This window comes from Oenanthe melanoleuca, chromosome 1A, assembly GCF_029582105.1.
Source record: "Oenanthe melanoleuca isolate GR-GAL-2019-014 chromosome 1A, OMel1.0, whole genome shotgun sequence".
Classification (NCBI taxonomy): Eukaryota; Metazoa; Chordata; class Aves; order Passeriformes; family Muscicapidae; genus Oenanthe; species Oenanthe melanoleuca.
In genome coordinates, this window is record NC_079334.1 from 56,130,282 (window position 1) to 56,142,837 (window position 12,556).

At 45.2% G+C, this 12,556-nt stretch overlaps 1 protein-coding gene across 1 annotated transcript in view; it reads left to right on the top strand.

The window, feature by feature from the left end:
• Nucleotides 1–12,556, top strand: part of LAMB1 (laminin subunit beta 1) — a 42,418-nt gene that overhangs the window by 2,551 nt on the left and 27,311 nt on the right. Inside the window, exons 3-13 of the mRNA XM_056510864.1 lie at nt 277–412; nt 2,369–2,442; nt 4,276–4,464; nt 4,573–4,636; nt 6,134–6,336; nt 7,615–7,735; nt 7,880–8,068; nt 8,338–8,517; nt 8,932–9,044; nt 9,870–9,949; nt 12,393–12,528. Of these exons, the coding sequence (XP_056366839.1) occupies nt 277–412; nt 2,369–2,442; nt 4,276–4,464; nt 4,573–4,636; nt 6,134–6,336; nt 7,615–7,735; nt 7,880–8,068; nt 8,338–8,517; nt 8,932–9,044; nt 9,870–9,949; nt 12,393–12,528 (1,485 nt within the window). The remainder of the gene's footprint in view (nt 1–276; nt 413–2,368; nt 2,443–4,275; nt 4,465–4,572; nt 4,637–6,133; nt 6,337–7,614; nt 7,736–7,879; nt 8,069–8,337; nt 8,518–8,931; nt 9,045–9,869; nt 9,950–12,392; nt 12,529–12,556) is intronic.

Genomic DNA, 12,556 nt, shown 5'->3' on the forward strand with positions numbered 1-12,556 from the left:
TGTGCACTGGAAGAGATTTCCTGAAACTGCAATTTTCATTGAAAACATGCTTCCCCTAAAAATGAAGTTTATGGAATTCCTGGCATATTTTCCATTTGGCAATTTGCATTAATTCATAAAGGTAAAAACACTTAGCATTTCAACAAAAAAAATCTTTGATGACTCCTGCAGGCAAAATGAGTGGAATGTGATATGGATGGAAAATACTCTTATCTACAGGAAGCAACTATTGCCCCATGGATAAAATCAGTAATGCTGATTATCGTGTTGTTTCAGGAGGACAAAAAATGCTTCATATGTGACTCGGAGGATCCCTTCCACGATACCCTCAATCCCGACAGTCACCGCATTGAAAATGTTGTCACCACGTTCGCTCCAAATCGCCTGAAGCTCTGGTGGCAGTCGGAAAATGGTATGCGGTTTGTCCAGAGCAATTTCCGGGGCTGGGAGCTGTTTTCCCTCCTTTTGTTTACGGGTACCTGTGGGTTTGCTGTTATCTCTGGCCTGGTGATTGCTGCCCTGTGAAGGATCATGCTGTGCGAGGAGGGATGAGTAAAACTGGCTGCTTTTGTGTGCCCTGGAGCGGTCCTTAATCTGTAACAAAACCCGCGAGTCCTCCAGGAGCGTTGGGAAGAGCTGTCCAAGCACCCCGCAAGAATCCTTTCCTAAAGAGAAGAGTTTTCCGCGCTGGCCTCCCAGCAGATCTCCCTCTTATTTGGGCAGCAGGATGGGATCAGCCTTCCAGGAGTGAATGTCCCAGGGCAGCGCTGCCAAGGCAGCACAGCAGGGCTTCCCCTCGCCCGGGGCTGCAGGGGAAGGAGGGGGTTTGGGAGCTGAGCTGGAGGCTCTTGCCGTGCCTGCTGACCTCCAATTTCCTTTCCCTGCCCCAGAACAGTAAAGCCAGGGATATTTCTTACCCTACAAGCTGCCTTCTCCCTCCTGAGCTCTCTTTTTGTACCATTTGCCAAACAATAAAATGAACTGCAGAAACAAGCCAGCTAGTTAAAAAAAAAAATTGCATATTAGTTTGGTGGGGTTTTTGTTTTTTCTTTTAATCCTTCCTCTGCCTGTTTTACTTTTCTGGTTATGCTTTTGGCAGGCCTTCATACACAAAGTAAGGCAGCAAGGGTTTCTCAAACAAGTCCTACTCTGAAGCCTTAAAGCCAGCTGGACAAATGAATTGGCAGTAGCTGCCTTATTGTATATGAAAAAAAGGTAATATTTATAATAGTTTTGCTGCCTGTTAAAGAAAGGTTTTCACTAAATCCTTTTTAACCATTTAGATCAGCCTAGCAAGCTGCTTGCCTCCAGCAGTTCTCTTCCAGCATTCCAGATAATTCATGTTTTTTGCAATAGGCTTGGCAGCATTCACATAGACAAGTTTCTTAGCTCATAAGGTCATGAAAATGTCCTTCAACAATAAAAAACAAATGATTCTTTCTGTCCAATTCATGTTTTCGTCTTTCAGGCATACAGCATGAGGGACCATTGCTGCATGCCTCACAGAAGGTTACAGCTGGTCAAAAATTTAAGTGCCTTATTGTTTTATTATTTTCATTTCTTACCCTTTCTCCTCTCTGTAAATCTTGATTTCATTTTTTATTTCTAACTACAGTATAATTAGTATCCAGCTGTTTCGAGAGCTTTTTTCACAAGGCAAAATAGTATGTCTAGCTGGTTTTCTTCCTTTCTGTGTAGAGCCCTTGACCACAGTTAGTCTACAGGAGTTTGGAAAACCTTTTGCCTCTCACCATTTTCTTAACCCTCTGGATAGCAAAGTAAGGCTGTGATAGCAGCTTTAGGAGTGTCTCAAAACCAGGTTATAAAGGAGCTGCTCTTGTGGATATGAGAGTCCAGAGTGAGTGAAAAAGGTGGGGAATGGCCCTCACCAGACATCAGTGAGACTGGGGGTGTAAGGGCTGCAGAAGCTTGTGCTGCTGCTCCCAGAGAGACTGGAGTGTGGGACAACAGCCTGTGGCCACCACACAGGTCTGGGCTCAGCATCCCCGGCTGTACTGGGAGCTTTGGTGCCGGGACCCAGCTTGTGGTGGTCCCATCCTTGCCCCAAATCCAGCGATGCCAGTCATGCGTCTGTCTCAAATAGCACTGCAGGCTCACGCTCTGGGTGTGCCGTGTTTGATGCTGATCATGTACAGGAATCCCATGTGTGATACTCTTCAGCAGGTTCTTGGTGTCTCCTCCTGTTCCTCAGGCACACACTAAACCATCGTGTTTCTTTTTCACAACAGACCAAGTGGCAAAGAGAATAGTCTAATGCCAGCAGAGCAAAGAGCTTTGGCAAAATTTAGATGTAGAGACTGGCAGATGTCCTTGTTTGCTGAACACCTTCTTTTCTCTGCCCCTGCAGGTTTGGAAAATGTGACTATCCAGTTGGACCTGGAGGCTGAGTTTCATTTCACTCATCTCATTATGACCTTCAAGGTAAGAAAGCCACAGCCTTACCCCAAACTCTAAAACATGAGGAAATGAGAGGTCTCATAGTCCTTCACATCTATTTGATATTTGGGATTTGGGCTTTGTCTGAACTATTTGGTCTGAATTTTTTGGAGCTGCCAACCATTAACCAGTGCTGAAGTCATGCAGAAACACTGAGTTCTGACTTGTGTTTGAACTCTAGTGAGACTGCAGAAGGAGTCATGCTGAAGCTGGATTTTGTGTTGGTGTGTCTCTGGTGGTTGTATTCTAGAAGACTGTTAGCTAAGTTGTATAGTAGCAAGGGTTTTCTTCCTGAAAAATGTTGGCCATGGTAACGGTTTTCATTTGGCAAATGGAAAGGTCTTCAGGAAGAAGGAACATCTGTACACAAAGTGTCTTTGTTTTTTTTAAAACAGATGTCTTGGAATGGTAGCTTATGTCCTGTACATCCTAAATGCTCTTCCCATGTGGATAAATTAATCTCTTCATTTTTACGCATCAGCTTTCTAGGACAGCTGGTTCCTCTTTCCTCTGGCGTCAGTTAGGGTTTCTCCCTGTGCCTTGAGATGGTGACTGAGGTGAAAGGTGGTCATTTCTACTGAAGCCAGCTGTGAGGAACCCCCAAAAACCCCTGATGTGATGTGGGTGCTGCAGCCATTGTACCCCAGTGCTGGGGCTTGGTCTGCTGTCAGGAGAAGGACTGCAGGGAAAGAATAGTTTTAATGATGCTTCGTGGACTTTGTGTGGTAGACAGTTGAGCTGCCTTACTTCTGGGTTGCTAAATTTTTTTGTTGGGTGAGATACTAGTTTCTAAGTTGGGTGATATTTTCAGCCAGGAAGCAGAGAGAAAATTTCTTTCCAGCTGTGACTGAAAAGCTTTTGTGCTTGGCTCTGGGAGGTCCTCCTCTGAATACATAAAACTAAATAAGAGATTGTTGTCATTTCTTGGTAGGTACAAGCCAGGGTTAAATAAATATCTGGTTTTTGAAAGGCAGCACAAAAATTAGAACATGATTTTTTTAGTCGGAGGGAGTAAAAACATTTTCAAAACTTCATTAGTTCGTTGTTCTAGAGTTGGATACATGTAGGTGAGAGGGACTGTGGTTTGTATGAAGCAAATGCAGCCTGCCAGAGTATGGGCAAGGCCAGCTGGACGAGAGTCACTGGGGGCTGGGGGAGTCAAATGCAGCATGAGTAGATGAAGCTGGACCTCTCCATCTCCATAAAGGTTTTCTTAAGGCAGCACAGAGGACAGCTGGCACTTAATGGCAGAGGTGCTGCACAAGGTCATGTGGTCAAAGAGAGGAAATGCTGGGCTTCTCTGAGCATCAGAGGGACCTGCTCAGCAGTAACTTCTGGGCATCAGAGGTGGATGGCAAGCACTGGCAGTGGCCTCCTGCTCCCTATGGTAGGACAGGAGGCCCATTAGCTCCTTTGTAAAAGATCAGGCAAAGAGGTACAGCAAGGAAGAAGGCTCTGCTACCTTCCACAAGCTGTGGGAAAAAATCCTTATGTCTCTGTAAAGCCCTACTTTAACCCCCACTTTTCAGAAAGGGTTTGGAATCAAAAAGACTTCCAAGTTTTCTTGTTTATTTTAAGTGTGTTTAAGCTGCTGGACACTGAATGCCATCTTTTGAAGGTGGGTAGTCTGTGGTTTGATGTGTGTTATTTCACATATCTGCCTGTGAGAAGAAGGTGGAATATCATCAGAAAAATATTTCCGTAGTTGGTGCAAGGAGAGAGATTAAAATCCAGACATGTGGATTGCTCACCCTAAGACTCAATGTAAATGCAAGTAATAATTAACCAAATGAAATCTCTTGTTTTTTGTACTATTAGACATTCCGTCCTGCTGCAATGTTGATTGAAAGATCATCTGACTTTGGAGAGACTTGGCAAGTTTACAGGTATTTTGCATATGACTGTGAGAGCTCATTTCCTGGGATTTCAACTGGACCCATGAAGAAAGTGGATGATATAATTTGTGATTCCCGATACTCTGACATTGAACCTTCAACAGAGGGAGAGGTCAGAGACATTTTTTTCTAATATGTTTATTTTGTAGATTTTTTCTTTACAAATTCAGATCCTCTTACTTTTGAAGGTGAATCTTTCATTGTTTGATTTTTCCTCCAGGTAATATATCGTGTTCTAGATCCTGCTTTTCGAATTGAAGATCCATACAGTCCAAGGATTCAGAGTATGTATGCAGTTACCTTTCAGGCTGACTTGAGAGCATTTCAGTACTTACTTGCTTACGAAAACCCATAATCCACAAATAAAGTCATGCATTAGCCTGAGTAGCAGTTTTGAAGTCATATGAATACCTTTGCATATGGCTCCTTTTCCTGGTTTAGACAGTGATGTGCTGGGAAATAAAGATCAGTGTTGGGAACTTAAGGGATTGTTCTTGCACACTTCATTGAAGTTGGTCCTTTTCTTTATTGATCAGGGATTTATTTTCATTAAAGATCCCCTTTCCCCAAAATACATGTAGTTGCTAAGAGAAACCTTGGAATGTGATCCTGTAATTGTACAGTATTCAGAAAGCAAATAAACAGAGCTACAAAGGTACTTATTTAATTGTGCATTTCTAGCTAAACAAATTGGGTTGTGTTTTATTTTTCAGAACAAAGTCATGACTTTGGAGCAGTTGGCCATGGTAGCACTGCATGGCTGGACCACACATGTGGTCATAAACCACAACTTGCTGTAGTGTTCATGCATGGTCATGGTAATCCATGAATGCAGAGGTAGAGAGATCTGTTGCTCTGTGTGGCTTTAAGAGAAACCTTGTGGGGCATTTGGCCTGAGGGAACTGCAGTGCTCAGCCTTAAGCTAACCTTTGATTTAATATGCATTCTCAGGTTGGGGTCATGTCCCTCAGTGTAAAGCTACCTGAAGCAAAAGGAAATATGTGAAGTAGAGGAGTGTCTGCTGGTTGCTATGAGTTTAATGTTGTTTTTTTTCTTTGCTCAACATTTTAAAGGAGAAACTGCTTTCATGGGCTTGAAGTGCTTTGTCAAGCCCAGTTCAAGGCTATTAGAAATTACATAGGATTCACAATATCAAAGTAAACGTGTGGATGGTATTAATTACTTCAATATTGTATTCCCATGGATTATCCCTCAAGAACTTCTTTGTATTTGGTCAGTGATGGGGTGTTACTTCTTTCCACAAAATGTAGCTAATTATATTTGCTAGGAAAGTTGGGCGTATGCAAAAGAAGAATTATTTGTCTTTGTATTCAGCTTAGACTTTTTCCAAACGTTTCATAACTCTAATTATTCTTGGTCCACTTGGGAGTAGTTTCTTGATATCAAGTCCTTAGCCATCTTTTTAAAACCCCAGAGAACCAGTGTCTTTCAGGTGGTGCTTTTCTCCTCACCTTTAAATCTTGTGTATGTGCCTGTGCATGTCTATAATAAAATAGACCATTATTTTAAATGATGCTTAAATTTACTTATACAGTTATCAACCTGCAGTAAAATAATGTAATTTCTTCTTCTTTTGTTTGTTTTTAATTTGAGGAGTATGAAGTGATGTGTAGGTGCTGAAATTAAATCTGATCTAATCTGCCCATAGGAAGCACGCTTAGGAAGTCACTCCTGGCTTCCTCCCATTCAATATAATATCTGCTAAATAATTCCAAAATGAGCTTGCTGATTAGGGGATTTTTTGTGCCTGTCCTCTGCAGACCTACTAAAGATCACAAACCTGAGAGTCAAATTCGTCAAGCTGCACACTCTGGGAGATAACCTCTTGGACTCCAGGATGGAGATCCGAGAGAAGTACTACTATGCCATCTACGACATGGTGGTTCGCGGGAACTGCTTCTGCTACGGACACGCCAGCGAGTGTGCGCCCGTGGAGGGCCTGGATGAGGAGGTGGAAGGAATGGTAAATAGTCATACTTTTCTGCATAAACCTCTTCTTGTCTGTGCCTCTTTTAAGTGATTCGAACACAAGTGTGAAGATGACTCTGTGCCTCACCTCCACACAAACAACAGAACTGTTATAATTGTTCCTCCTTGGCAAACATGTCTGTCATTATTGCTATTAACCAAACACAGATCTCAGATTAAATGATAATTGGTTTAACATTCCTTTTATAATTATGTTAAGGAGCTGATGAAATTGAAAGGTAAGAATGAAGAAAGAGAGTGTAACCATATTAGGTCAGAGAGCAGTGTATGAGTTGACTTGGTTACCTTAAAACTGAAGTGGAATAGAGGCATCAAAGGCTGAAACACCTGTGAATCAAACATAATCTCTTGTTACCAGCTGAGAAGTGGAGGTTGTAGCCCTAATAAACACAGGCCCTGAAGGAAAACCCTGATTGCCTCCATGGTATGCTGCTGCACTAGTGTCACATCCCTACTGGGGTCTGGTTTTCCCCATGACTTTTGCATGACAAGCTGTAATAGCACCCTGTTAATGGGTGAGCTATTAACTGGTTGGAGATGTGGAATTGTGTGGGACAGTTGTGTGGGTTGTCCAGGGCTGCAGGATGCCATTGAGCTGGGTATGCTCCATTGCCCTGTGTTTGGGTCAGTGTCTCCACCCAAGCTTTGCCTTTAACATCATGGCTACAGTGGCTGGAAGTGCCAGTGGTCTGCTGCAGCAGCTGTCCCACAACTACTCTTGGTCTGCTTGGTGCTTGCTCAGTACACAAGGCAGAGGCAAAGCTTGGGGCTGATGGATAAACGCCATCCAAACAGGCTGTTATCTTTGCTTTGAGAATCAAGGCAGGGCTGGAAAGAGGGCACTGGACTAGTGAACTGCTGATATAAGTAGATGCATGTTAATAACTAATTAATTAACAGCTAATAAACAGCTAACTTTTCATTCCAAGAGGCTTCTGTGATTATTGATGTGGAACTATGTTTTCCTTGTTTATTTCTGAAAGCATTTACTCAGGCACTAGTTCCAGTAAGGAAAGAAGGACAAATTGTATGAGGACACCTAGGCAGGTGAAGGACATTCCTATGGCCCTTTATGCCTTTTCTAAATGCAGTTACATGGATTAAAGTTTCCAAAAGTGTATGTCCATTATGTGCTATCTTTATTTTGCATTCATTGTAGAATGGTTTGGGATTTTTTTTCCCTTTTTAGTTTATAACCAACTCTTTTTTTTTATTCTTTTTTTTTCCTCTGTTCTTTTTTTTTCCATTACAGGTTCATGGTCACTGCATGTGCAGACATAATACCAAAGGATTAAACTGTGAGCAGTGTTTGGATTTTTACCATGACTTACCCTGGCGCCCCGCCGAAGGTCGCAATAGTAATGCATGCAAAAGTGAGTTGGAGTAAAATGCAGAATTGGGTGCCATGAGCTGTTACTTGGGCATGTGTGTAAAATCCGTCCTGCTCTTTGGTGTGCCTTTTCTGCAAAGTTGCACTTCCCCCACGGCTCTTACTCTGCTTTCTGTCCTTGTCACAGAGTGTAACTGCAATGGCCACTCCAGCCAGTGCCACTTCGACATGGCCGTGTACATGGCGACGGGGAACAGCAGCGGGGGAGTGTGCGATGAGTGCCAGCACAACACCATGGGCCGCAACTGCGAGCAGTGCAAGCCCTTCTACTTCCAGCACCCGGAGAGAGACCTGCGGGACCCCGACGTCTGCGAGCGTACGTGCAGCCCCACCCTGCAGGCTGGGAATGGCCTTGGGATCCCTGAGCAAGGATGCTTGTCCTGGAGGTCTTGAGTGAGCCCGGCTGTGTTTTGTTTTCTCTTTGACAATCTGGGAGTATCCCTGGTGCTTTTGTGTCCAGTCCACATCGTGTGTAATACTTGCAGGAGTCTTTCTACACAGCAGCTGAGTTTTAGTAATTCTGTGTGAGACCTGGCCTTTAATTTTGTAGCAGTTAATAGAACACGTGCCATGCTTCCTTCTTAGCTTGCAACTGTGACCCAGCTGGCTCCCAAAACGGTGGGATCTGCGACCGCTACACGGATTTCTCCACTGGCCTCATTGCTGGACAGTGCCGTTGTAAACTGTTTGTCGAGGGGGAGCGTTGTGACCTCTGCAAAGAAGGTTTCTATGGCCTGAGTGCTGATGACCCAGCAGGCTGTCAGTGTGAGTAACAACATATGTTCCTTTATGTGTGATCAAAAGCTCTTTGAAGAGCTGTTTGTGCCAGGATATGTTTTGTGGGATGTTTTTTTTTTTTCCTTTTTTTCATTTTGGCTAAAGAAAAAACATTACTGTAGATTTGATGTAGCTTGGAGGTTACCAGCCCTTAAAATGCAGTTTGCCATTTCATCCTTCTAGTGTATTCAGTAGAAATAGCATAATCCTCCTTATTTCTTTTCAATTACAAGTCTCTAGGCCAGGGAAGTTTTACGGGGATGGGGAGTGGACAAAGAATGAAATTAATTTCTGTAATGCAGAATTCAGGGGAAACTTTAATGTATATATTTAAGTTGAACACTGCCTAAAATACTACTACAGTCCTGCTTTTGACCTGCCTATCTGTATTTCCCAATCTAGCTTGTGCATGTAATCCTCTGGGTACCCACCCCGGGGGGAATCCGTGTGATTCGGAGACAGGAAACTGCTATTGTAAGCGTCTGGTGACAGGAAAGCAGTGCAATCAATGTCTGGCAAGTAGCTCACTGTAAAATAAATTAGGGGACACTGGTGTGAGGGGGGCTGGAGTGTGGGAAGAGTGGAGCAAGGTATGGCCACTGTCTCTGACTGTCTACTAACCCATGCCTGGCATTCAGGCTGTAGTGGGCCCCTTGGGATGTCAGGAGCCATGAAGTGTGCTGTGTTTTGGGGAGCTGGGATGCATGTCAAGGCAGACAGGAGCATCCAGTCTAATTCTGGGGATCCTAACGTGTGAGACATTAGGATACCTGTGGTTGCTCTGAAAATGAGGGATCTAGGGCAATTCTGCTGAACTTGCTGGGGTGAAAGATGAAATGGTCAGAGAAACAGTGTTAACAAAAAAAATGCTTTCTAAACAGGCCATTATTTTAGGCAGGGATTATTTCATACACATACATTTCCATGTAGTGTTTATGCATGCTGGAGTGTTATAGAAACATACTGTCAGATAACTGGATGTGTTTGTACAAACACTGAGAAAGTCTTATCTAGCAGTGAACTGCATGGAAAAAACAAACAAGTCTGTCTGTCTATCCAGCAGGCAAGTTGCAGAGTAGCAGTCCTGCAAGGGCAGTGCCCTACACAAATACCCACTGCCCCATGTGTGGCTCTCTTGCCCTTGAAATGGTCAACAAGGTGGGAGGAGAGCAGGACGGATGGTGGTTTTGGTGCTTGTGGGGTAGACCTACAACCAGGGGAGAGGATTAATGGGTTGTGGGGCAGTCTGGGCTAGCTTGTGCTGGGTGTTTAAAAGTGTGCCTTTGGGTTAGATGGAACAGTGCACCAGGTTACAGTGCTGGTGGTGTTTTGTCCTGCAGCCTGAGCACTGGGGCCTGAGCAATGACATGGATGGATGTCGGCCGTGCGATTGCGACCAGGGAGGAGCTCTGAACAACAAGTGAGTCTCAACCCAGCTACTCTCCTGAAATCCTTCAAACACAGCATCCAGGCTCAATGTGCTCTATGGAAGGATGTTTGATACCCATCTTTCTGTTTCAGAAGGTGGTGGATCTTGATTGCAGCAAGGGTGACAGGACCATCCATGTCTTTTCTGTGCTGAGTAACCTCTGTGCCACTGGTGCAAGTGAACATGCAAAACTGTTTTTAGTGTAGCTCTGCCTTTGTCAGGCAGGGTAGGAACCAGATGTGGATTAAGCTGTGCCTTGGCTGTAACCCAGGGTATGGTCAATGTCAAAGCTTTGCTCTTATAGGATGAAAGCAGGAATGGGGCAATGACATGGACAGGCTGGTCTTGCTTTGCTCCCAAATCACCCTTTGGCCAATTTGTTTGCCCACCAGTGCTAGGAGAAGCATGCTGGCTGTACAGTACTGCTCTGTAACCCCAGTGGTGCTGCATGGGGTGGGATGTGGACCTGGAAGTGCACACTGGGGAGATGGACATTTTTAGAGAAAATTGAAGGTTTTGAATATGCATTACTCAGAATCAGCATGGAAAGTCATGGCTTAGATGCCCTGTCAGTGGGGTGCTGGCTAGCCAGATTGCTCCTCTGACCAGAGCAGTTCTCTGTGTGCTAGGTGCATGTCCAACTCCTGGCTTGTCAACACAAACACGTTTTGCTGCTATTTTTTTTCCCCCTCTCCCCTTCCTTCCGCAAACCCTTTGAAATGTCATGCTTTTGTCTAAAGCCACAGAAGTTTCCCAAGAGGGTGAAGGAACTGCTTCCCACTGAAGCCCATGGGACCACACTGGGGGAGTGTGGGACTCATCTTGGTGTGACTCTCATAGGTCGTCACAGCCCACGGACACCCCATGTGCATCAGGGATTGCCGTGGGAATGTCTCCCGGGCTGTCTCTGCTGCCTGCTCCCCAGTGAATTATTAGCCCTTGGCAGACAGCAGTGTGGATGTTAGGGATTATTTACTCCCCCATGCTTACTCCCTGTGCACAGATGGGTTACACTACACAGCTCAGAACAGCTCCCCAGCACAGCTGCTCCCAGGGCTTTGGGGTAACAGCCCAGCCTGTTTCCCATGCACTGAGCCCAGTGATTGCAAAACCCTGTGGGGAGGGGATGTGCAGCATCCTGGCACAGGCAGGCAGCAGCTGTGCTTTCCCCCAACCGCAGGAGAGCCACAAAGCCCAGCTCTGGCTCCTGGCTTTGCTCTCTCACGTCATTGGGAGGGAGAGCTTTGCCCTCCTCGGGGCTCCTCTCCTCAGCTGCTGAATTGCTGCTGGCTCTCACTCAAGGTGTGGGATGCTGTGCCTCGCCCAAAATTCGTCCCTGTGGTGTAACCCAGGTGGTGGAGTTATTGCCTCCCTGGAGGGGAAACTTCCCAGCTTCTCTTCTGGGACAGCTAAGGCACTTCTGGCATCTCAAAGTGAACATTTATGTGAATCTCTGTGACTTCAAAAACAGTTTAAGTTCAAAATTACTCTTTGTCTGGAGGTTTGAGGAATTTGGAGATTGTTCATGGAAACCAGAGGCATTTGCCTCTAGAAAATGTTTCTAAATCCCACTCAAATTTAAACAAATAGGTGTATTTTGGTGGACCAAAAAAACCCTTCCTTTGAAAAACTGTGATTGGGTGTGTGCAAAATTGCAGCGCGCTCAAGGGTTCTTCATGATGCAGGGCAGACACTCTGGGGACAATAAAAGAGCTGAAGGCAGTTTGGGAACTGAGCTGTATTGAGTAAAGAAAAAGGCTCTTTATGAAAGGGGGGGAAATCTGTGTGTCACTCTGGACAGACCTTCTGGTGATGGCCCTGACTGCCCCATGTCACTGGTTGTGTTTGTCCGCCTCTAAAGCAGCCAGGGGTGGTGTAACTGCTGATGGTGACCTGTCTGGATGCCTTGCAGCAAGTGAGGGCAGCTCAGCATCCTGGGGCCTGCTCTTGCTCTGCCTGAGACCATACAAACATATGCTGTCTGCGTGGTTTGCAAGCTTGGAGCCAAAGGCTGCCCTCAGCTTCAGGGCAGATGTGCCTGTTGGCCATGTCTGGTAGCAAGTAAAGCTCTCAGAGGTCCTGTGTCCCAGGGAATCACTGCATCCATAGCATGAAATCCTCTTGCCATCCAGACAAAAGAAATTACTTGCAAACTGCCTACTGGAAATGGTCCTGGTCCATGCTTGCTTCAAGCCTGAGCCTGGATGTTGTTTTGGAGAGTGATAGTTGGGTTGAGCCAGGTCTGTACCTGCAACTGTGCTGCCATGTTAGCAGTGCAGGTGCCCCAGCTGCAGAGCCCAAGAGCATCTCCTGTCTGCTGTGTTCAGAAGTGGTTCTCCTCCTGTGCCATTTAAAATGTCTAAGCAGAAGATAGCTCCAATTCTGTCTCATCATAGCTAAGATCTGTTGTGAATTCATTGCTCTTCCGTTTTAGCTGCTCCAGTGAATCTGGCCAATGTGAATGCCGGCCCCACATGTTTGGACGTCAGTGCAACCAGGTGGAGCCTGGCTATTACTTCATTTCACTTGATCATTACATCTACGAGGCGGAGGAAGCCGACTTGGGTCCTGTGAGTAGCAGTTTTAGTGGTCTGGAGT